At 35.6% G+C, this 25,914-nt stretch overlaps 2 protein-coding genes and 2 long non-coding RNA genes across 4 annotated transcripts in view; 3 read left to right on the forward strand and 1 right to left on the reverse strand.

Moving 5' to 3' along the window:
- Window positions 1-1,005: 1,005 nt before the first annotated feature.
- On the forward strand, window positions 1,006-3,037 carry LOC127805806 (uncharacterized). The gene is made up of 4 exons (XR_008024186.1): window positions 1,006-1,096; window positions 1,260-1,399; window positions 2,499-2,699; window positions 2,790-3,037. It is a non-coding gene; the product is annotated as an uncharacterized LOC127805806 (long non-coding RNA).
- Window positions 3,038-6,951: 3,914 nt separating this feature from the next.
- On the forward strand, window positions 6,952-8,673 carry LOC127805807 (transcription factor TCP18-like). The gene has a single exon (XM_052342591.1). It carries the CDS (start codon window positions 7,258-7,260, stop codon window positions 8,635-8,637), a length of 1,380 nt encoding a protein of 459 aa, XP_052198551.1. The 5' UTR covers window positions 6,952-7,257; the 3' UTR covers window positions 8,638-8,673.
- A 5,014-nt stretch (window positions 8,674-13,687) lies between these two features.
- Window positions 13,688-15,259, forward strand: LOC127806968 (uncharacterized acetyltransferase At3g50280-like). Its single transcript, XM_052344610.1, has 2 exons — window positions 13,688-14,180; window positions 14,307-15,259. The coding sequence occupies exons 1-2, from the start codon at window positions 13,688-13,690 to the stop codon at window positions 15,140-15,142; spliced, it is 1,329 nt and encodes a 442-aa protein (XP_052200570.1). The 3' UTR covers window positions 15,143-15,259.
- The window catches only part of LOC127806972 (uncharacterized), a 40,466-nt gene continuing 28,628 nt past the window's right edge, over window positions 14,077-25,914 (reverse strand). The window contains exons 2-3 of the long non-coding RNA XR_008024548.1: window positions 14,305-14,617; window positions 14,077-14,216 (exon numbers count right to left, since the gene is read on the reverse strand). This is a non-coding gene — a long non-coding RNA (uncharacterized LOC127806972). The remainder of the gene's footprint in view (window positions 14,217-14,304; window positions 14,618-25,914) is intronic.

Raw genomic sequence — 25,914 nt, forward strand, 5'->3', positions numbered from 1 at the left:
CTAGCTGGCAGTACACACCATCGTCGTAGCCGTAGTGTCCCCGCTTAGCTCTAATACTAATTATAACAGCTTAGGCAACAACCTTTAAGAAGCATATCGGCCCACTAGCTGGTAGCACACACCATCGCCGTAGTGCCCCCACTCAGCTCTAATACCAACTATAATAGCTTAGGCAATCACCTAAAAAAGGTTGTTGCAGCAATGTCCCCACTGCAGCAATGTCCACTCTGGTGGTGCATGTATGTTGCATGCGTTGGACGTGTGTTACCGTAGGCATGTGTTGGGAATCCCACATCAGTTTGCCAGTGGATGGATGCTGGGTTTATATATGCTGGCTAGGCAGCAACCTTTTGAAAGTGGTTGCCTAGGTTGTTATAGTATGGTATTAGAGCAACCTCTGGGGGCACTGCAGTGGACCGGGCTGCCCAGCACGTTGGCGTGTGCTAGAGGGGGTCCTGGGTTTTTGCGTTTGGGCTAGGCATCAACCTTTAAAAGGTGGTTGCCTAGGCTGTGACACTTATTGTCAGACATTTAGGTATGATATGGATACAAAGGCCTCACAAAAAATATGACCATATCTAAAAATAATTGGCAAGCTAGAATTTGTCTAGACAACCCTAGCTAGTGGGACAAAGGCTTCTTCTTGTTAGAGTTGTTGTTCCATGATAATAGTACTGAAGATCTAATTAAAAGAGAAAAGTAGCATCAACTAGCAGTGACTAGAAGACAGATTTACTGTTTGTTGTGAGCAATCTGTGTGCAGAATCTAGAGCTTTAAAAGTCAGTGGCATCTACATGTTTGTTTGTGGTACAAAATGTCCAAGCACTAGCATCCTGGACCTTATATTGGTTCCAGTCATGTCTGTATTGATCATCTAGAAGTCTATTTTATTATTCTTAGATACATACACATTTTGAAATTTCTACATGTTAAATATTCTCCAGAAGTACAGCACTTATCTCAAGACCTTTAACCTGCTTGAATCAGACAGCATGTGATTGAGATAATGATCCCTTTTGTTCATTATGATATTCAGAAAGGTGCATGCATTGATGTGTTTGTGGGGTGCAATGAAATGCAAGGCCTGTTGTAATGGTGAGCTATGAAAGTTTTGCACCACAATTAAGAAGTAAATAGTGATCTTGGATGTAGAGAAAATGCTGTTTGCTCAAGTTTGCTAGGTTATTTGTGGAAGCCCATTGGAAACATTGTAATTGCGCACTATTCATTAACATTTCTGTTTCATTTGTGATGTTAGTAATGCTGAAGACTCAGAAGAAAAAAGATAGTACCTCCTACCAGTGACAGGAAGATTCAGGTTCTGTTCAATGTGAATAATCTGTGCACCACTTAGGGGGCAAAAAGGAGTTCCTTGGGGAGTGTACACGTTGACATAAGGTACACAATGCCCAAGCACTAGCATCCTGGATCTTATTTTGGTTCTAGCCATGCCTGTTTTGATTTCTGAAAACCTATTTTAGGTATTTGCATTTCTTTATTATGATTGAACAGAAAATAATCTTGAGAAGAAAATGCTTAATTCATGAGCTTTAAACTGTTCAAATTAAACTATGTGAACGAGATAGGGATCCTTTTTGTTCATTATGATAAATGTCAAGCTGATCCTTGTTGAGCTTGTAGAGTACAATAAAATGCAAGCTCTATTCTAAGAGAGAGATATGCAAGATATTCATTGAAATTAAAATGTAAAAATTTAACAGCCACAGAGAGAAAATGAGGTTTGCTTGACTCTGCTTATTTTAGCTTAATTATAGATGCCCCCAAGAAATATTATAACATTGAGAGCTTCTTGAAAGATGGATAATGCTAATTATCATTTTCTTCTTTTAAGGTTTTTGAAATGCATTTCGATGTCTGGTGTGGTGGATGAAATTCTATGATTGCCAAAGGTGTGAGGTTTTGGAGAGAAAAGGCAAGTGGGAAGTATTAGTCTACCAACTACAAAGATAAGTTATTCTTGATTACTGTTGGTAATTGCTGAGCGAAGTGTGTGCACATTGCATACAGACATTCAAGGACGTGGAACAGCCACCTATCCTGTTGTTGAAGATCCCTGACAATATCAAAAGCGCTTTGTTTTGTTTTATTTTATTATTTTTATTTTTTTTGGTTAATTGTACGTACAGAAAAAGCACCAATAGAAGAAGGAAAGCTATCTGGTTACATAGGAATGTTGGCCTACACGTGTAGCCGCTGTTAGGATCTCATTTATCACAATCAGACTCCACGTTTTACATTAAGTAGTGTGTTTGTGTGTGTGGCACCACAGGTTTTGAGTAGTGACTCGCATGGTTTTTCTTGGATTAATTGGCCAGATTATGTCACAACAGAATATTTTCATATAGTAAATGTTCCTATTAATGCCACACTTCTATTTTTCAAAACTATTAGTATCCGTGGCTGCCAACTTTGAAGTCATTCTTTATTCTTTATGAAGACTCGGTAACTAGTAGCTAATGTCTACTTTCTATTTCAGGTATGGAGTTTTACCAGGAGGTCTTGAGATTGTGGACCAGACAGATCCCAAAAACTGTATCTGTGTGACCACTAGTGGGGACAGGCAAAAGGCTGAGAATTATTGACATCAAGGTTGCGGAAACATTGATTCTTCCCCCTGATGAAGGTGCATGTTAGCAGTGATGAATGAATGGATGTTTGTGTCTAACGAAACCCTAAGGTAGACTAAGTTTACATGCGTTGTAAGTTTAGTTGCTGTCTCTGCTCTGTTTAATGTTTCTCCATTTTAACATTACTTTCATCTCCACAGGCCCTGATTCCTCTGGGTAAGAGCACAGATTGTACATCTGAGACTGAAACACAAAGAGTAAAGGTCGGGTTCAGGCTCAGGTAAGAACTTAGCAGAAAGGCATGTGTACAAATAAAGATCTTCTTGAGCCCCTATCTGGATTTTCCATTACACCTGCCTCATTAAATTTTGAAAAATATATTCATTTTGTCAGAAGGTTTATTTACATAGAAAAAAAAGAAAAAAAAACCAACATTCTTGGACAGCTATCCGTGCAAATTATCACCGTGCAATTGACTAACATCGGAGGAAAAGTAGATGAAAAAGGAGGAGACAGTAAGGCCAGCTCTGCCAGTGATAATACATCATTGGTACAGCCCATTATCTTTCACCTGTCTATTAAATAAGTGATGGTGGCATTCAAACAAATGTTGGATGTTGGTTGGTGCTGAAAGATGAGACAGATTCTCAATTTGAGATTACATCTTATTCCAAGACTGCACTGTTTCAAAATTTATTTTGGCAAGGACAATTGGAAGCTGATAAATAGAAAGGAAACTGCAAGATAATGAATGGATTAGGCATAAAAGAACCAAGTTCCGAGTGTGAGGATTACTAGTGATTGAAAAACCAACTATTTACAGCTATGGAAAGAAAAATAGGCTGAATGGGTGCCTAAAAAGTGGTCATAGGAACGGGGATTGGGCCTAGTGCTTTGGCTCCAGCACTGTAATAGCCAGCTGGTGGCCATGGATTTAGTGCCTTGGTGGCGCTTGTATCTCTTAACTAATACATTGAGGGATAGAGACAAAGATGGTGACAAGAATGACCAAAGAGAGTGTTCTTAGTGTACTGAGACTTTATTTTGCAAATCAATTTTATATGCAATTTTACTCTTTTCTTTTTAGTAAAGAATCTTTTACTTATTGCAAAGAAGTATTTAATGCCAAATCAAATGGCTCTTTTGCTTGGACAATAATGGAGGAGGTGGTTAACTAAGAGTTGAATTCGTAACTTGTAGAATACGAAAATGATTTAATGTGACTATCATATGGGTAATGATGGCTATAATGATACTAACATCAAATCAAGTCATTGTCACATTTAGCCACATGTGCTGGTCCTTGGGCAGATAAGTTGTCTCCTGATGTCCTTGTATAAAGCGAAAAGTGAACTAAAAGTAGATAATAATATGAACAACATAAAGACAAAAACCAAGGAAAGAGGGTTATGTTGATGACTCGAAGTAGAGAGTACCAAGAGGGGAAGAGTGGGGTAAATGCTCACTTCACTTCCTTGGAATCTTTGTTAGCATACAAAGGGATGTTTGTAGGGGTGGGTCTTATATTGAATTCTCCACGGTAAAAACATTAACTTCTGTGAAGACATGTATGTATTCTGATGATTTCTCTGGGGAAAACGTCCATAAATGCAATGCAGAAGTGTAATACTTTTGCCAGTTAAAATAATGTCATTAGCTCTCGTCTTTAAATTTGTGGACCATATGAAGAGGAATTCTTTTGTGTCCAATTCTTAGAACTGACCTAAAGTTTTAGGACTTCAGCACGAGGAATAATCTTCATAGAGCCCCCCACCTTTGGTGGTGATGTTACATTTCATATAATTAGAACATATATTATTTTGCAAAGTTAAGAGTTCAAGAGTATAGGAAATGAGAAATTTGAAGATCATGTACAAATATAAATATATAAGAAATTTGTGGTAAAATTCTCATAGGCAAAAGAAGAGAATCTCTTTGATTTTGCCATTTTTTAGCGATTTCCAGGGAAAGAAGAAAGAATCCCTGGATTCTTCCATCGGTAGTAGCAAGTATCGGCGGCAACTACTAGCAATTACTAGTTCTAAACTTTTCACTTTTTGCTTTTTATTTTTATTTTATGTATCTGTCATATTGTAATTTTTCGATAAAAATTTTAACAAGGGACTAAATTATAATAAGATTAAAACTTTAATAAGAAGTTAAAGTATGAGTATTAATTTGTTATACAAAATAAAATTCTAAGAACTATAATATTTTTCCACATCTATATTGGCATTTGTCCAAAAATAAATGCTCGGACATAATTATCAAGTATTAGTGTCATCGGTATAGATTTAGTTTATATTCATCAGTGAAACTATATAGCCACGGAATCTATACTCTAATAACAAATTGATTGTCGATCGATATAAATTGATTATACTGATAGATGGTGGTGTTTTATTGATAAATTTGTTTAGCCAATCGATAACAATTTTGGCAGAATAATGCGCCCAAATCAGGCAGTTTTGGACGAACAGTTGGGGTTAGCTTCAAGGTGTGGCCATGGAGGCCACAAGAAATGGCATGGGATATGTGTTTATTATTTTCATTTCTAATAACTATATTTTGAAGGCAAAATTAATATTTATCTTTAATTATTTGACTTTAAAAGATAATTTTATTGCCTTGAGATGTTTCTTTTTAATGATAGGAATTTTTTTTGTTTCCAGATGTTTCATGGTCTTTTTTTTTTTTTTTTTTGTTTCTCCTTAACGTAGAGAAGTTTGTTTAGAATGAAGTATAAAATAAGTTACTAATTATATTTAGTTTCGAATCTAATTTGGTTAATGGGCTTTAGCAAGAGCTAAATAAGTTATCTTATTTTTAAATTTCGGACTAATTTTATCACTATACTTTAAGAAATGTCAAATTAATTATTTTATTTTTAATTTTGCGAGATCACGTTAGCTATTGTAGTTACCATTTCTTTTCATTATTCAACAATATTTTAATTTTATCGACAGTTTCAATTCTATTAATATTCAAAATAATCTCAGATCGTCTGCTAAACATGATCGACTTAATTATAATTTGTGTGTATATATATATATATATATATTTATTGAGAGAGAGAAAGATACCTACCCAATGTCAGACAGAGATTTCAACATGGATGGAAGGGACACTATTTAGCAGCTACTGTCCTCCATCGGAGCCCATTTTTCTTTTGACCCAAAGATCATCCGTCGCTCTCACCCTTCAACACCTCTCTCTCTCTCTCTCTCTGCTAGGCTTTTGGCTTTGCCACCTCTATATTTCTTCTGCAACTTTCAATGCCTACCTATATGTGAAGCCAAGTGCCAACTGTCTCTCCCTCTTTGGAACATAAACAAAACAAAACAAAATATATTCTTCTTTTTCGTTTTCATTATAATCTAATAACTTAATTCTTTTGATGGATGAAGTTATTATCGTATTAATTGTATCGAGTTCGAATTTTTTTGTTTTCCCCCTTGTGGCAGGCAGTCCAGAAGCGTGCAGTCAAGCTCGAATGGAGGTTTAGAGATTTTGAGAAGCACCCACCATACTAAAGTGGGATTTATGGTCTGTCAATGATTATTATGTTTAGTAGCTTCAACACCCATGTGTAGCATGTCTATATTACCTCCTATTACTTCAAAATATATAGCTAGCTAGCAAGTGGCATGGAAAGTAGAAAGATTTATAGGAAATCGGAGAAAATCTCCACACCATTAATCAAAGACTCTGATTGATCTGAACTTTGCATTATAGCAACTAGGGATGGTCCCAGAAAGGGGGAGAAAACAAGAACAAAACTTTCAGTTGACAACCCATTGAAACGAAGAAAGAAGAGGAGCATAAGTAAATATAACTAATAAATTAATTTGTGAACAAATGCTGTGAAAATCCTAGCCTCCTAGTCCTAGGCCATGACCATCTGCTTACTGGAGTGTTGAGCACCTTTTTGTTCCTAACTAATAATTAGCTTGTATATTGTTGAATTATGAATATTTGCTGTATTTTTAAATGTGTAATAATTAACATGTTATATATCTTGATGAAACTTTTTGTATGAAAGTTCTGGAACAATAGTGACATATATATTGTGCAAACAAATTTATATGTATACTAAACTATTATATACACCTAACCCATTAATAATCATAATCTGAAACTAAAGAAAGAGAGTTACAAATCACAAAGCAGCCCAGATCATATATACCATTTTTTTTTTTTTTTTTTTGTTACTCAAAATGGAAAAGACACGAGTGACCGGTGCAAAATGAGGAGTCTTTTAAGCCGATAAGGGTTAATACATTAGTTACCTAAGATATTGAAAAAGAAAAAGAAAAACCCTTCTAAGGATTATTCGAAGCAGGTAACATTTGGTTCTCGGCCATGCCCTGCCCTGCCCTTAAACCCGTGGATGATATAGCTAGCAGGTCACTCGTGCTAGTTTTGTCTATAAATATCCATGTTTTCATTTTCAAGTGCACTCACTCCCCCAGTGCTGTTTCATAGATTCGTTGCACACAGTCCTCTCTCTCTCTCTCTCTCTCTCTCTCTCTCTTATGGTGTAGCAGTGCATGGCCTTTTCCTTTGAGGGTAAGCTCCCAAACTTCAGCTCATTGCTTGCAGGAGCAAAACTCAAAAAGTTTTCCAATCTCTCCACATAGAAGCCAAGGGCACAATCAGAAAGTGTAGATGTTTTCTTCAGGGAATACAAATGATCCCTTCTCATATACCAACGAGGCCTTCTTCGGAAACTCCTTTGCAAATGAAGCAAACCTTAATTCATCACAACAAGAACCATCTTCACTGTTCTGTCCCTTCCCTTCGCCTTTACCAGATGAAACCCTAGTAGAAGGCAGTGGTGCAAAGGCCATAAACAACATCAACACTGGCACTGAGCATATGGGAATGAAGGACTGTCCCAAAAATACAAGTAATGCCCCGCCAAACCCTAACCCTACAAGGAAAACCGGCAGGAAGGATCGGCATAGCAAGATTTGCACGGCTCATGGCCTGAGAGACCGAAGAATGAGATTGTCGGTTCAGACTGCACGCAAGTTCTTCGATCTCCAGGACATGCTGGGATTCGATAAGGCAAGCGAAACCATAGAGTGGCTCTTTTCCAAATCCAAGCCCGCCATTAGAGAAGCTGCCAGGAACCACTCTCCGGTCAAGGGTGGCTGTAGCAGCGGAAGGAAAAGCGCGCTGTTCTCTTCCAAATGCGATGATGGATCAGATATGGAAGAGACTGGCCACGAGGAAGATGGGGAAACGGGAAAAAGTGATATCTCAACGTTTGTTGCTGACAGAAAGAGTATCAGAAAATCACAAAGGGGTGCTTCTGGTGAAAATAATGGGTCTTCGGAGATTGCAAGAGCAGGAGCAAGGGAGAGAAGAAGAGAAAAATTGATCACCATGAGCGTTGAAGAACCAAATCAACATCTCTTATCAAACCCCAGTAACTTGGAACAGTTTCATTGGGACCCCTTGGAAAGCCCTAGTGACTTTGAACAGTTAGGCCGGCCCTGGAGCCCCTATGAAACAGCTGATGAATGGATGATGGGAAGCACTGAAAATTCAAAACAATATCTTGATGGAAACCCTAGTGACTTGGACCAGTTAGGGCCATGGAGTCCCTTTGAAACAGCCGATGAATCATGTTCGAACAGCCACGAAAGGAATTCGGCGGTCGGACTTGTGGCACGTGTAGAAGAACCAAGCCCTCACTCAGTGGAACATCAGTTGGCTACAATGGGCATGTTTGAAACTTTTCTGGGCACTGCAAGTTCATCGACACTGCCTTCGGTTTTCGATCTCCAGAACAATCTAGCAGCCTCGGACGGGGAAGAATCCAACAACACCTTCCTGGGAACACTTGAATATTGGGACATGCACTGTGAAAGAATAAACCCTGATTACTGTCCCACAAATATGGATCCAATATTTACGGGTAATATTATTCAAGAGCAGAACCCTAACCCCACCTCCAGTTTTGATTTTGAGTCTCACTTCATGGGGAGTATCTTCTCTTGCAGGCCTTTTGATGCAAATGATAGTCATAGTCTAGGTTAATTAGGGTTGTTTGATTCTGTAGAAAAGGGTATGAAGTTTCAGCCATTCCTGTAGCATTTGTCTTCATCTTCTGTTTCAGCCATGTTCCCAACTAGGATTTTCTATCTAAAAATCAATGAAAACATGAAGAAATTATTTATGTTACTCTGTTTCTTTGTATGTGCATCGATCAAACATTTAATCTTCTTCTACTACATATATCTGGCAAGTGAAATCTTCTCGTTTGAAATTTGCAGGATTAAAAAGATGCCAGTATTGTGTTGATCATCTCTTTGGAGAAGTCAGATTTATAATTGAGTGGATTGTGTTTGCCTAAATTTTGTAATAAATATAAAAGAAAGAAGAGGGAAAAACACTAGGGTTATATATGAAAGCACAAGTCTTTTGATTCCACAAAAGAGGGTAAAAATTTCTTTTGCTTAATTCTAATTTGGCTTCATTCTCACTATGTTTTCTCTTCTTTTCCTTTCTTCTTTTACAAATATAATAATTCTCACTATAAGAATTCAAGTAAAAGTGGAGATGCTTGAGAGTGTTTTTTAAATTCATATTTTGATTCATCTAACTCAAAGTATGAAAAAGATATACTTTTTGTAATTAATCCAAAAATATTTTTTTTAATTAGTTATATACCTAAGTTATCTTATTCTCTCTATCAATAGAGTCTCATAACCCATCACTTAAAGATGTAATTTAAAGAATGATAAATCTTATAAGTGAGATTGTTATCTCAAGTGTTTTTAAATTATAGGGCTTATAATGAGATATTTTATCTTTTTCATACCTTAATATTTACTTAGTGACTTTTAATCATGAATGAAAGCCGCAATATTTGTTGTTGTCTTTGTTTTATTTGGTACTAATTACTATTATTAGTTTAATTACCCAACAAATAAATCATATAGTTGATTTTCTAACATGAGACAATTTCAAATGCATGCTTAGATATATTTGCCAATTGTAGAAGCCCACATAAGTAAAGAAATTAACAAAGATTGTGCCCTTTTATGAAGATAGAAAAGATTATACTCAAAAGATTATACTTTTACTCAAAGGATTATATTTCCCTGTTTACTCATATCATTTACAACTGTAGGTGGCAGAAAAGACAAAGATTCAATTCCTCCCATTTACTTCTACTAAATTATTTCTCCTCTACTCATTCTCGTTTGATAGTACATAAATAATTACCTACTAACCTGAAATAAATGAGATGGAGTAGTACAGAAATAATTTCCTGTAACTTCTGTAAATATATAAATATATATTTCTTATATATTAGATGTTTGCATAAGTTAAAAAATAAAATATTTTAAATAAACATTCATTAGATGACAATTGTCAATTACAATAAGATTTTGTAATACTAAAACACCCTATTTACTTATACAATAATATAGATACAAATGTAAATTCTTATGGGAAATGCTATACACACAAATAATTCTCATAAATAAATCTCATAAACCCAAAATTCGTAATAGTTCTATTAAAAATTAACAATAATTCATAGTAATCCTATCCAAAATTGAAAAACATATCTATTTACTATTATGAACTAGTATAAATTATTGTTAATTTTGAATAAAAGTATTATAAATTTTATAAATTTATATTAAATTATTTGCAAGAGTTATTAGTGTGTATAATATTTGGGAAATGCCATATATATCCATAAATAAATTTGACAAATAACCTTTATAAACTTACATAACATATACAAATTCATAATAATTCTATCTAAAGTCATAATAATAATTTATAGTAGTGAGTAGATTTATTATTAATTTTAAATAAAATTATTATAAATTTAGATTTATTACCTCCACTTTTAAAAATTATTTAACAAACTACTTGGCGGATATAACAATCTGTTAAAGACTTAAATTTTATTTTGTTTAAAATCTTTCTTAAAGATATAAGAATTATGTTATAACTATCAAACATATCTTTATTTAAAACTTTTTTTTTTTAACATACGTGTGCATAATACGTGATTATATATTCTTCTAATTTATATACAATAAATAGTGATAGAAAAATGATATTTCAAAATTTTATTTTAGGATGATCGTGATTGCGCGACTCTCGATACTCGTGCATTCGATTACGTCAATGAAAGTAAATTGCAGATGTGAGACTTTGTCTCACTGCATAAAATGAGTATCGAACTCACAATTCAGTGGACTAACACTGACATATCATTTATCGCTTCAAGGGTTTTAAAATTTTATTTTAATTATCAAAAATAAGGTGTTTGCTTATACAATAGAATAGAATTATTTGTAAAAAAAAAGTTGATACGATTAACGTACATTATAATGAATTTTTGCTAATAAATTAATCATAAAGATATAAGAAAAAACATTCCTAAACCCTATTTATTTATTTGGTGTTTTTCATTCAATGTTGAATGTTGAAGACAAAAGGGTTTGTCTAAGAGCAAGACGTACTTGGGTTTAGTACAAATTCCCTAAATCTTTATCATGATATATATTTTTGGTACAAAATTTTAATTAATTAATTTTTCTGGTTAATAATATATACAACATTGCCCATCAAACAAACACACAGTGAGGCATTTGAAGTTCTTATACCTAGGCTGCTGCCTGCCTATGCAGTCAAAGGTAAGTGATTTACTTTTACATTTGACAGTTATAATGGCTACCTAAAGTTCATAGAATATTAAAGCGTACATGGGAACAACTACTACTATACCCAAATCAGATGCAAAAATAATGCCACTCCTATTGTTCTTTGCATTTAATGCAAAGCTTAGCAAACATTAATTATTTGTAAAAATTGGTTGTGCAAACTCGCTTTTTAATTAGATTTACATTTTCTTTAACCCATAAAACAAGACGGGTTTTTTAATACTTGAACGAAGTATCGTTTATCAAAAATTATTGACAAGAAGAAAAAAGTATAAAATTAAGAAAAAAATATGTTTTCTTGGGTTGTTTTGCTTTCTGTTTTTGCTTCTTCTTCTTCTTCTTCTTCTTTTCTTTCCTCCCTTACGTCCTCCCTCCGGTGGTGGCCAGACTGGGTTTTTGGGCCACTCCCCATTTGCCGACGACCTTATTTCTCACTAAAATACTTCGTGAAAATACCTTTAGAATCCTCTCTTCCCCCTCTTTCAAGGCCTTCCTTGGCCTTCAACGCTCAAGATTAGGCAGGATTTGAGCCAAAGTCCTACCAAATCATGAAAACATCTTCTTGATTTTTTCGGCGAGTGTCTCCTTCTCCGACATGGCAATTCTTTTGCCCAAATCAACCAATCCTGGCTTGTTTCAGTGCCAGCAAGAATGCCTAGGCCAATCATGGCTTAGGTCTGCAGCTGACCAACTCTATCTCATCGCCGAAGAAGAAAACCGGCGACGACTGTGTGCGCACTGCTTTTTTCGACTTTGTAGTTTGCCCTTCCATCTTTCTCTTTTCTTCATTTTCCCCTTTCAATGGTATCCCCTTGGGTTTTGATAATGTCACTTGGTTCCCTGCAAGTTTTTGGGTTCTTAGTTTTACCCCAGCTATTTATGAAATTCATACTCATGGTTTTTAGAAAATTGCACTTTCACCTAAAAAATTATTATTTTTGATAAATTACAAGAATTCCCTTAAGCTATTACCATCTTTCTCTCTTTTTAGCTTTCTTCTTGAAACCCTAAGTATTACAATAGATATCACAAGTCATATTCTCTCTTACTCTTTCTTTTTTTTTTTTTTTTTTTTGTAAAAACGAATCATTAGCGTGGCCTTATTTTTATCGAACAAATCAACTTATATGTGATTTTTAAAAGTTTGTTAAAAAAAAAGAAATAAAAGGCAAAACATGCCATGTAATCCTTTTTTATATATAAGTATAATAAAAATATTTATATTAAGAGATATGAAAAGATTTAAATTTATAAACTCATGTTTATTGTAAATAGTAGATCATTCCAGAAGTCACATTTGAGAATCAAAATGTTATATTTTAACTTGTCAGAAATCATTATATTAGTTATTTAGAGATTTGAAGAGGTGTTTGAAAGACTAAGAATAATAAAATTGGATGGATTGGTGAATGATAGAAATCATTATATCATTACTAATTTGCTATCAATGTTGAAAAATATCAAAATAACATTTTTCTTTCTTTTCTCTATCCTTATTCTTTGACGACTTTCTCCTTTCCCTAACTAGTTGTAACTAAGGTGACAACTCGTTTTTTTTTTTTTTTTTTTTCATTTCTCTTTTGTTATGTTTTCTTTCACCATAATCTAGTTATGGTTGGATTTAAGTCCAATCATTGTTAAATTCATTCAACTTAGAAATGGTTGGATAACTTGGGTTTATAATTACTTATCTCGAGAATTGATATGTTCTTCAATGCGGGTTTCAACGAGAGATTACACGAAATAGAGTGATATGTTGAGCAAGAAGATAGAGTATAGGACTCGTATAGAAATATTGTCCGACACAAACAATATATCAATTCTTACTTATCACACTTATTTTTTTTATTTTTATCTCTACTTTATCTCTCATATATATATATATATATATGTATGTTTATTTATATATGTCATGTGCACCATAGATAAAAGGTTAACGGGTCTAGATCTGGGTCACCCGATATTCAATTGGGTAGGGAATCGAATGGGATGAGATCCCACGTTGCAGCCACGTGGGATAATAAACAACTATTACAAACCACACATTACGGTCAATGTATATATCTTAAACCAAGGAAGCAAGCGTCGCGAGGGAGCCGACAAGCTACCTCATTATATTTATTTATGTTATTATAAGTATATATTCAAATCTAACGGTTAGTTTAAGATATTAAAAATTCTTTTTTATTTTATTTATTGGGTAAAATTAGAATGAAGACATGATAGCTGACAAGCTGTGCAATATCATATTAATTAAAATTAATATGGAATTTTAATTTGTTTTTACGGTGTCTGTCTGAGTAATTAACATACGGATTAACTACAGAATTAATAAATAAATGAATTATATGCGACTGCCAGTTATCAAAGTCATCACTTCATTTCAGCCTCTGAGAATGGCGGATATCAAAGTCATCTCCACCGATACCGTCCCAGCGGCAGCCGCCAGTGGCGCATCGCCACACCGGATAGAGCTAACTCCATGGGATCTCCAGCTTCTTCTGGTCGGCCCCATCCAGAAGGGCCTTCTCTTTCTCAAACCCACTCCACCTCCACAACCACAAGACCAACACTTTTCTGTTGTTGTTCAGCATCTCAAGCTCTCTCTCTCTCGCACCCTCGATTTCTTCCCTCCCCTCGCCGGCCGCCTCGGCGTCTCCCACAACGCCGACGGCACCTCCTCCTTCTTCGTCCACTGCAACAACGCCGGCGCCGACTTCGTTCACGCCGTGGCCGAGAACGTGACCGTCGCCGATATTCTTGAGCCGGTGTTCGTGCCTCGGATTGTCCCCTCTTTCTTCCCTCTCAATGGAGTCTATAATTTCCACGGAGTTTCCATTCCCCTCATGGCAGTTCAAGTAACCGAGCTGCTCGACGGCTTCTTCATCGGTAAGATCGCTCGCTCGCTCTTATATCACCTCTGAGCTGATAAAAACGTAAAAAATACTAATTTAATAAAATATTTCAATTTAAATAATTAAATTCAGATTAATTAATTTAGATTATCATCAACAGGATGCACGATGAATCACTCAATCGGCGACGGCTCGTCGTTCTGGAATTTCTTCAATTCTTGGTCGGAAATATCGCGTGGTTCTCTCTCCATATCGCGGCCTCCAGTCCTCGACCGGTGGTTTCCCGGCGATACCAAACCTCCCATTTCCATCCCTTTCTGCTCCGATCAAATTCAAGACAAGTTCATTCTACCGCCGATGGAAGAGCGGGTTTTCCACTTCCCCAAAGAGAAAATCGCCGAGCTCAAAGCCAAAGCCAACGCTGAGATGGAATCAACCACCATTTCCTCTCTCCAGGCTCTGCTGGCTCACCTATGGCGATCCGTGGCCCGCTGCCTGCAACTCAACTCGGCCCAAGAACTGAGATACATGTTACCGATCGGCGCCCGGTCGAGACTGCAACCGGCGCTGCCGGAAACTTACTTCGGGAACAGCCTTGTTATGGAGATCTTGACGGCCACCGCGGGGGAGCTCCGGCGAGAGGGACTCGGCAGGGCGGCGTGGCGACTGAACAGAGCGATCTGCTCGAAGACAAGTGAAGAAGTGGTGGAACTGTTCAAGAGCTGGGTGGAGAATCCGAAGATGCCAACGCTTGATGGATTGACGGGTAATTGTTTGATCACGAGTAGTTCGCCGAGGTTCAATGTGTATGGGAATGACTTTGGATGGGGAAAACCGGTGGCGGTGCGAAGTGGAGCGGGGAACAAGAGAGACGGGAAGTTGACGATATTTCCGGGGGCGGCGGAGGGGAGCATTGACATTGAAGTTTGCTTGTCTTCGGAGAAAATGGCGACTTTGGGTGACGACGAAGAGTTCATGGCGGCCGTAAAAGTCTGACCTTTTCCAAGTCTGGCAGCCAGATGATTTGATTGTTTAAAATAACATCATTACCTTGCAATATTTGAAATAACATTTTATATTATAACATGATAATATTATTTTAATTATATTAAATTTTTTTATGATTCTTAAATTGTAACTAATTTTTTAAATAATTTTAGTACTACATTAAAGTTATTTTTTTTTTCAAATTTTACCTATAAATTAACAAATAAATTATACCTATTAATTATGTTCTAATGAATTTTTATTTAATTTTTTTTATTTTTTACACATTCTTCCATAATACACCCCTTTAATTATTATATAAACAAATGTCAAGCCCAATAAAATATTATTATGGGTATTTCTCGCTTCACTCTATATGGGTCGGATTTAACATGATAATTTGGCCCGAACGTCCGAAGCCCAATAGATTGAACTGAGCTCGTTAAAGCGAGCTCGGATAGTGCTGAAGCTCAGGGTTAAACATCAAGGGCAAGCGAGCTCTCGGTAGCATCTCGAACTCTTTGGCATATTCAAACGGCCCCTAGCTACATTATGGGTGAGTTCCCAACGACCTTCATAGCTCGTCGACGTAGCTCGTAAGCTTGCATCATAGAAGATGCGCGTGTTGCGGCATACCGACAGGCCAAGGGCCGCCCTGACTGGGCTCCTTGGGCCCATTCTCTGGGCCCATCTCACCAGTCCATACCAGTCTCATCCTGACATTTTGGCAACAACATCATTACAGCCGCAACTGGACTTCTAAACATCCCCTCAGATCTCATTCTCATTAATGACAAATCACATCCAGATTAATGGAAGATCACATCCGCATTAATAGGAAATCTCATCCTCATTAATGAGGGTCTCGTCGACACCTCCCCGCGGCAAGGACACCCCCGTCGGCTATTCCATCCCATCACCTCTACACGTACGGAGCATGCAAGAAAGCTTTTTGCTGATATATATATCAACCAGCCCTCTTAAGGGCCACGGTATGTACTCTTGACGACTAACCTAAAAACATCCAAAATTTTCGCTTGCTCGCTCACTAACTTGAGCTTCGGAGTACCTTGCAGGGACGGGCAATCGGCTTGACGAATCAGATCGGATACCTCATTACCCATCTCTCGGATCTACCATACAAGTGCGGGTTAACAAATCTCTGTCAACCAATCCTGAACGTCGACAAGTATTTTGTGAAGATATCTTTTATATATATACTTAAAAAATAAGAATTAAATAAGTTAATAAGAATGGAATTGGTAATCTCTAAATAATAATTGATTTTTCATTTATGAAAATGAGGCTTAACCATTGACAATGTTGATAAACTTGTGAACCAATCACACAATCACATGGTCAAGACTAAGAAAAGTATCAAGATCGAATACGAAACAGAAAATAAAGAATATTCACAACATCACAACATGCACACACACAGAGAGTACACCGCGTATATGTGTTCGGATCAAAAGATCTTACTCACGGTGGGAGCTTCCCCCTCTAGTCAATCCACTATAGATTTTAGTGATTAATTACAATAGCAAGATTACAACTGAACCCACAAGAATCGAACACTTACAGTATTTGTAAACAGAAGCAAAAACACAAGAGTACAAGATCGTTCCAAGAACGAACTAAAGCAACAATACAGTTGTAAGAACCTATATTTTCATGAGATTGTCACATAATTTAAGCAAGTTTAAAATACCAGAAAATTAACTTGATAGTAGTTATAAGTACCGAATCGACTGTAGGGAATGCCTCGGAGTGAAATTTTCTAAGAAAAATAATATGGTCTCGATGAGCGTTCCGAGATATGATTTATGATATTAAAAAAAATCAGATCGGAAACGATTTTTGGGTACAATTAAAATACAACTGCCATTTAGGCTGTAAAACTGAATTGTCATAGGGGACTTCTGGGAAGTCAACAGAAGCTTGAAGGGGCTCTGTTTTTTCGTAATGAGCAACCCTTCAATGATTTCGGGATGAAATGATAGCCCGATGAGGACATTGGGGCGGAATCGTCTATATTGAGTAAAATTTAAGTTATTAATTTTGAATTTTAGGTATCGTAATGTCAATTAATTTGATGTTTAAGGATATGATTGTGATTAGAGAATGGTTCACATTAAATATGTAATTTTATTATATAATATGTAATTATATATAGGTTGCGTGTGATAGTCGCCCAACTTTGCAACCTTTAGGCAATGCGCGCAAATCCCATGCCCTGCAACCCATACCCTCCGTAAACTCCATGACCTGCAATCGTTATGGCAAATAGAGTGTCTTAGACGCAATGAGGGATGGCCAAGCAATGAGTAGAGGCAGATGATCCCCTATAAATAAAGGGAGAAGAGAAGAGAGGAAACCAAGAAATGAAAATAGAAGTCGCAGCTGAGAGAAAGAGAGAGCGAGGGTCACGAGATGCGAGAGAAAGAGAGGGTTCGAGCTTGGGCTAGGCAATATGAGAGAAGCAAAAGAGAGAGATCGAGAGAGAGGGATGGAGGCACGGCCATGGCAGTACTGCAATGAGCAAGGGGGCCAAGGCAGCAAGGTGTGCCCAGCGGAGGCGCACGGTGGCGTGGGCAAGGGGCGGGGAGGCAGCCATGCTTGCAGGCGCACTGTGCGCGCTGGTGCGTTGCAGCGAAAGGAGAAGAAGAAGAAGAAAGAAAAGAAAGAAGAAAAAAAGAAAATAGAAGAAGAAACAGAGGCGCAGGAGATGCAGGCAGGAGGAAGAAGAAGAAAGGAAGAAGAAGGAGGGAAGAAAAAAAAATAAAAGAAAAAGAAAAAGGAAGAAAAAAAAGAAATTGAGGAAAAATAGAAAAAAATAGAAAAAATTCTCGCAAAAATTTTGAAAAATAGGAAGTGGATATTTTTTAATATTTCAGATATTTTGGGCAAGAAAATGGTTCCATCACATGTTTCAAGGATATAACACGCATACCGAGGAATCCTAAGAGGCTAAGTTAAGATAAGTAAAATTTTTTAAAAAATTTCATAAATTCAAGAATATTATTTTATGAATTATCATAGTGAAATATTTGAGAAATATTTAGTTTGGATTTATTGAGGAAAAATATGGAGAAATAGAGAAAAAAATAAAGAGAATGCAAGAAATTATGAAAAAATAGGTTTTAACGCTTATTTAAATAATTATGGTGATTATGATGCTTTGAGGCTTGAGTTGAAGTGACTTTTGCAAATTTTGAGATTGGCACGCAAATTGAGGCGATGCACAAATTTTGAGACAGACGCGAATATCGAGGTAGCTCAATAACCTTGAGAAGGTAAGTGGTACTTCCCAATTGAATTTAGTTTTATAGAAAATGCTTGATTTGTAAGTGATTTATGTTTAAAAAGTGATCCTTGGAATGTTTTCATCGTATTGACATGCTCTAATATGTATCCATCACGTAGACTGCATATATGACATGACTATGAAATACATATGTACACGTTGAAATTATTGATCACATGCATGTTGTCCGTTGGGAGTACGAATTGGCATTGTTACTTTACCAAGGGTGCACCCATACACCCCGGCTTCGAAAGAGGTGGCCATAAAAATAAGAGTAGTAGGAAGGACGCAGTTGACCTCTACGATGAAGTAAAATATTGCATACATACATGATAAAGTATTTTGTATCCTTAATTAGATGATTCATCATCTAACTTGGGCTTTACGCCTGAAATATTCAAACGTTCCAGATGGAGATTGTAGCAGATACAAGGATGAATAAGGCATGAAATGGCATTTAGCAAAGTGCATGATGAATTGAATGATGAATGAAATGTATGTAATGTAGCCCATGTATTTAAGTTTTGCTACTTTGAATTTTGAACGTTTTGAGAAATGATGATATATAACCTTATTTAGAGTTAATGTTAGTTCATGACTTATATTTTGTATTAAGTTATATTGAGGAACAATTAAGTAAGATCTGAATTTCGATTAATGTTAAGATGTCAGGTTCGATCCTTGCTTCCGCATTTGATATGTATAATGTGTAATATCCCGAAATTTGAAAATAAATAATAATTATTCAAGCCGGTGTTTGAGGACATTAGTGAATATTTGAGAATTTAAGAGAAATAATTTATTTATGTGGTTTTGAGAAAATAGGGAATTAAGGGTAATTAATTAAATTATTTGGGAATGACTAATTATTATTAATTATTGTATTTGTGGTGATTATTGAATATTGGTGGGTTAAAATGAAATATTAATTTATTTGGGTATTTGGAGATTAAAGAAAATGTTTATTGATGTTATTTTGAGAAAATAATTAGGTTAATTGGGAGTATTTATGAAAATAGGAAAAATAAATTAAATTAGTAAAATTTCTGAAATTTTGGGGGTGTAAGTGTAATAAGTGAAAAATTGGATGTTGGGTGCAAGTGTCAATTTATGGAAGTTCTGGTGTAAGGGAAACTATTAAGGAGGGCGCGTGTGTAATTAATAGAAATTATGGGTGCTGAAATATGATTTGCGGAAGTGGCTGAGATTCAATATAAAATTGAGTATATATATATGTTAAGGATGGCAGGTAGCATAGTTGGCACACGCGCGAGGGGTCCAGAGAACAGGCGCGAGATAGAATCTTGGCTGGTGCGCGCGCTAGAGGGATTTTGGCTGATTTTTTAGCCAAAACCTTGCCCAAAACGGCGTTGTTTTGGGCAAGGCAGTGGGTGCATTGAGGCTGCCACGCGGCAGCCGCTGGTGGTCCATTTCCATTGCTTTTTAAGCTGCAATTTGCAGCGAAAATTGGAGAAAAATCGGGCATCTTCGAGCAACAGCCAGAGGAAGAAAAACAGAGAAGAAGAAGTGCGCGCCAGAGGCCATTTTTGGAGAAAAAATTAGGAATTAAATTTAGTTTAATTGCAGTTTAATTAGCCAGGTAAGTAAATAAATATGTAATAATCATTATGTACGGTTGGAATTTCATTTTGGGTCCAATTTTATTAATTTTGGGAGTTATTCTATTTTACAGTGTGTATTATTTTGGTGGCATTTAAACGTAAAAACGTTGTAATCAACTTAAACGAGGCAAGCTCTCTCTACCCTTGCGATCTCTTCCATTTTATGAATTTTACGTCTTACTTTAATTCGTTTTGGTTTGACGTATTAATTATACGAATCGATGATTTTATTGGCATGATTTAAATTAAAATAAATATGAAGCTTATTGGAATTTTAATTGTGGTGCGCCTACGTGGGATTTTAGACGGCTAAATTATTTATATTACACGATTATATTTAATTAATGCGAGCCACGATTTTATTAACTGTTATTAAACGTTTTACTTCGCAGCGGGAGTACAAGAAAGGCAAGAAACGGCCGTATAAATGCAAGCTCTTAACCCTCTCTTCATGATCTTTATTTTTCGTGAAAGACCCCGTGATTTCCTGTATTTTATCATCTCCCTTACTCTAATTTGGCACCTAGCATTAATTATTGAATTATTATTCATTTATTTTAATTTAAATTAAATTCGATACTTCTGGTGTTTGATTTATTGTGTGCCTACGGGGGTTTGTACCGCCCCCATTCCTTTCAAAATGATGCTGAACCCAGCTTGGGGACTAGGTTCCTAGACGTGCGGGTTTATTTCTGGTTTTCTTGGATTTATTTATGGTTCAGTTAGAGCTATTGAGCAGTGGAGCAGGGGTCGACTATTTGGTGACGTTGGGGTAGACTATTGTACGGCCCTATAGTAGACCGTTGGGTGGTCACTCCTATTCACTGGCCATTGACAGGTACCGGGCACTGCTGACTAGCTCTACCAGTATGTGATTTACTGCACGATTAGATTCATTATATTACTGTTCATGATTTGATATGCGCATGGGTACGGATTGCATGTTGGGATATTCATTTATTGAGTATACTTGGGACACAGACATTCTAGCTTGGTTAGGTTGCATCCAGCACGTGCATATGTATCGCGTGTGGTTTACTATGTGGGTGGAGCATGGCCTGATGCTTGGATGTATGGGCGCTAGTGTATCACGTTGATACTCACTATGCCATTGCATTTTTATGTGCATTGTATGTCTACTGGTAATTATCAGTTCTTGGACGGGAGGACTGTTCCGAGAGAGCCTATGGCTCCGGTGTCGGGAGTACCGACACAGACACACGGGTGACGGGAGCACCAACCCAGGATGGTGCGTGCAGGTTTGTGGAGATATTTGTTACCTTTTAGGGCAGCGACAGGTTGGTATGGGACTTGAGTGCCGTGTGTGGGCCCCAAGGACCGGTATGTGCTTTTATTATGCTATACTATTGTGTTGTAGCGTCTCATGGCTTGTGTGTACCTGGGGGTTTATTCTGGGGAGAGTTTTCTGGTTATATCCAACCTTCAACCTTTCTTTTCTTTATACTTGCTGAGTCTCTCGACTCACTTTGCTTTCCATCATTTCAGGTAGTGGCAGCGTGGGCCATTGCAAGGGAGTCAGCTTTTAGCGACAGAGTCGGTATGGTGTACAGGCAGTCCCGTCAATCCCTGACAATTCTGATGGTTGAGTAGAATTTACTCTATTATTTTTACTGTGCCAGGTCTTTCCTCGAGTCTTGTGTATATCGGCACAGGAGTCTGTGTTCATTTATTTATCATGTGACCGCTGTGTTAACGGGGTACCCGTAGTGTATGCATGTGTTTAGCTTCGCTTCCGCTGTTCTTATTTTCGTGTATGCATGCTAGGGTGGTTTATGTCTTGTGTCTCATTCTTTTCCCTTCTGTAGGCGCTCCCGTTCGGATAGTCATAGTGGTTGGGATATCCGGGTGGGGGTGCTTACATAATGATTCTCTTTCGAGAAAAATGAATGGGAATTCTGGAACAGATTCGAGAAATGATATGGTTTAACATTAGTTTGAAAGAAAAAAATTTATTATCCCAGAATTGTCCCAAGTTATAACGCGCTCGAGAAAGCGGGGCGTTACAATAGTACTCTAACTTCTCAATACAAACCTCACACGTTTCAGGCGATTTCCAGAGATTCAAACACAATACCTCGTCTTGTTCTTTTTCGATTTCTTGCTCTTTCTCGGTCCGATCTCTTTCGCTCTGTGTTCATTCTTCTTGCCCGATTAGGACTTCTTAATTTTTGAATGTTGCTATCTGATTTTTCCAAATCATTGCTTTATATACATGGGCCAAGGGATACGATTAGAATTAACATAAAAGAGCAACAGACTTGGGCTTGAGCTTGTTGGGCTGCAGACACCAATGGCCTAACCCAGCTTCTATATACCTCTCACAATAAAATTGACCCATTTTACATAATATAAAATGACATGCAAATGCTCATAAAATTCAAATGTATATGACACAAAAATATAAATGACAATATTAATACATTTTGAATCACAAATCCTAACAACAAGGTACAAATTTATTTATATTTAAATGTCTTTAATTTTTTTTTTTCACAAATCGTGCTAGAACACTATCCTAACCATAAAAGAAGGAAAGTATTCAGTGTAATGGTGATATTACCATATCGTATTAATGTAATATTATAATTTTAGTATGTATTTATGATCTTAATATTCAATTAATTTTTTATTAAATTTTAAAATACTATAATTGTATTTCCAATTTCAAAAGTTAAAAATTATTTTACTTTCACGATTCAAAGATAAATTAGAAAAAAAAAATTACTTTTTAAATTCAAAGATGAATTAAATTTTACGTAAATTAAATTTTACTTTTTAAATTTTACGATTGAACGACTTTTGCACTTCTCTGAAAATAAATTGAGATGGGGTTAGGGTTGGGGTTAATTAATTTGGGTTAGTGGTTGCAGTTTTTCATTTTTTTTTCTCTTAAATCATCAATTAGAGTCATTTTACTCCATTTAAGGATAAATTTAATATTTTTATTTTTTATTAATTTGTAACAATAAAATTGTGTATAATTGTTTAAAATTAATTGGAATATTTTGGTCATTTTCTTCTTCTTTTTTTTTGGCATATAAATGTAGGTTTTCTCAAAAAAATAAAATTTAAGGAGGATGGATTGAATTTTAGCCTAAAAATTAAAAAATCATAGCCAACCCCCCCGGCGCAAATTAAGTATTAGAATTAGGATTCTCTTATTTTTCTAGAAATTAGGATTTTCTTATGGAATTTCAATTAATAATAGAAAAAGATGGTTCAGTTGCTAGGAAAGCGACACCCAATGGCTAGCCTCCTCATTCAACTTGAAAAATACTATACTCACAAATAGATTAAATGTATAGTTCTTACAAATTAAGGTAAAATATATAAATTATAATAATTTTATTTAAATTCATAATAATTTTATTTAAATTCATAATAATTTTATTTATTATTATTATTTTAAATAACATTATTATAAATTTATATAAAACTGTTACGAATTTACATGGTGGATGTGAATTTATAAAATTTAATTATGAAAATTATGTGTAAACGTATTGAGAGTGCTGTTTCAGCATTTTTAAAAAAAATTAATTCTGAAACTTCAAAAAAAATATTTTCAAATCATTTGTACAATTTCAGAAATGTTTCAAGGTCATGTAATAATATTAGGAAAATATCGAAAATGTGTTTTCTATAAGAGAAGGTTAGAGATAGAATTTTGGTTTTTAGAATTTATTTTTGAAATTTGTTTGAATGCATTATAAAATTTATATTTATTTTTAAATTAAATATTTTTATATTAAAAATTATATTTATAAAATGATCCATATATTTTTTATTTTTTTAAATATTATTTTTTATTTTCATTTCATATCATATACATCTGTAGAGCACAGAGATGATGAGTGACAGGGGACGGGTCTCAATATATTGAATACATCTTCTTTCAAGTCAACTTGTTGAAAAATCATCTGTATAAACCAACACACAACCACACGGCCAAGACCAAGAGAATACCAAGAAATGATACGAAATCGGAAGCCAAAATAGAAACGAACATCACAACACAACGCACTCAAGAACAAGAGATATACGTGTTCGGATTCAAAAGAATCTTACTTACGACAGAGACTCCGCCTCTAGTCAATCCACTAATATATATAAGGGATTTACACAATACATGCACAAGATCCTCTCGGCCACTCTCAAATCAAAAAAACCAAACCAAAAACAAGAAGACAAAACAAACCAGAGTACAAAGCCCCAAATACCCGAGCAATACATGCACTCAAACTCAATCTCACTCCCAAACAATAAAGCCCTAAGTGATACACACTTACCGGGGACGAGATCCGAAATACCTTGCGTCTTCTTCTTCGTTTTGATTTGTAAGAAAGGCCATCGATCTTCCGGGTTCTATTCTTGCGCGTTGCCTCTGTTCGTGCCTTCTATTTGCCTTCATGCCCTTGCATTTCATTTGCCCTAAAACAGCCATATATATACACGGGCCAATGGATACAAATAGAAATTATGGGCTTAACATAAACATGGGTTTGGACTTCAATTAATGGCTCGGAATGAAATCAGCCCATATATATTATATTATATATCCAACCCACTTTCATTTATACATATATAAATGTCACGTGTAAAAAATAAAGCAACCCATCTAAGACACATAAACCTAACACAACTTATCCACACCTCCCCACACAACACGAGGACTCAGAGGTTTTTTATTTTTTTATTGAATTATTATTCACCTAAAATAATTTATCAATCTGGCATTACGACCAAATTTCTGAGCCTGGGCAAATGCATTAATTACCGTCGCTCCTGTTGAACCTAATTGTGGTGGGTTGACCAGAATTCATGGTGAATGGGTTAGACTGCCGGAACTGAATCTGTAATGAGTGGTTGTAGAAGAAGATGAGGCAGCAACAAGGAGGAGTTGGTGAAGAAGAAACAACGATAGTAAATCGATGCAGAAGAAGCAATAGAGGCAAGCCAGTAGTAAAGATGAAGCGGAGGTAGCAAATTGGCTTGAGATTTAATGGAAGATCCATCAATATTATATGCTTACAGCTCCGATGAACTACCCATCAGCCTGCAACTTTTTCAATTACAAGGACCCTTTTTGACTTTAACAATCGTTGCTTAGGTCTGTAGCAGACCAACCCTATCTCATCGCCGAAGAAAAAAACCAATGACTTGCACATTGCTTTTTTCAACTTTGTAGTTTGCTCTTCTATTCTTCTTTTTTCTTCATTTTCCCCCTTTCAAGGATGCCCTTGGGTTTTGATAATGTCACTTGGTTCCCTGCAAGTTTTTGGTTTCTTAGTTTTACCCCAACTATTTATGAAATTCATACTAGTGATTTTTAGAAATTTGTACTTTCACCTCAAAAAAAAAAATTATTTTTGATAAATTACAAGAATTTTTCTTCTTAAAACCCTAAGTATTACAATAGATATCACAAGCCATACTCTCCCTTACTTTTTTTTTGTAAGGACAAATCAAGGTCACGACGTTATTTGTACCGAACAAATAAACTAACATGTGATTTGTTAAAAGTTTGTTAAAAAAAAAGAAAAAAAAAGACAAAATATGAAGATGTAATCCTTTTATATATATATATATATATAAAATAATAAAAATATTTATATTAAAGGGTATGAAAATATTTAAATTTAGAAACTCGTGTTTACTATAAGTATTTCATTTCTAAAGTCACATTTGAGAGTTATGATATTATATTTTAAATCGACAGAAATCATCATGTTAGTTATTTAGAGATTTGAGTGTGTGTTTGTAAGAGTAAGAATAATAAAATTGGATGGATTGGTGAATGATAGAAGAAAGATCTTTGTTTGGGATATTAG

This window comes from Diospyros lotus, chromosome 7, assembly GCF_014633365.1.
Source record: "Diospyros lotus cultivar Yz01 chromosome 7, ASM1463336v1, whole genome shotgun sequence".
NCBI classification, from domain to species: domain Eukaryota; kingdom Viridiplantae; phylum Streptophyta; class Magnoliopsida; order Ericales; family Ebenaceae; genus Diospyros; species Diospyros lotus.

Bases quoted from the DNA above. Each gene is read 5' to 3' on its own strand.
- LOC127805807 (XM_052342591.1), top strand. From the start codon at position 7,258: ATGTTTTCTTCAGGGAATACAAATGATCCCTTCTCATATACCAACGAG.
- LOC127806968 (XM_052344610.1), top strand. From the start codon at position 13,688: ATGGCGGATATCAAAGTCATCTCCACCGATACCGTCCCAGCGGCAGCC. The intron at 14,181-14,306 runs GTAAGATCGCTC...TATCATCAACAG, and splicing joins GCTCGACGGCTTCTTCATCG to GATGCACGATGAATCACTCA.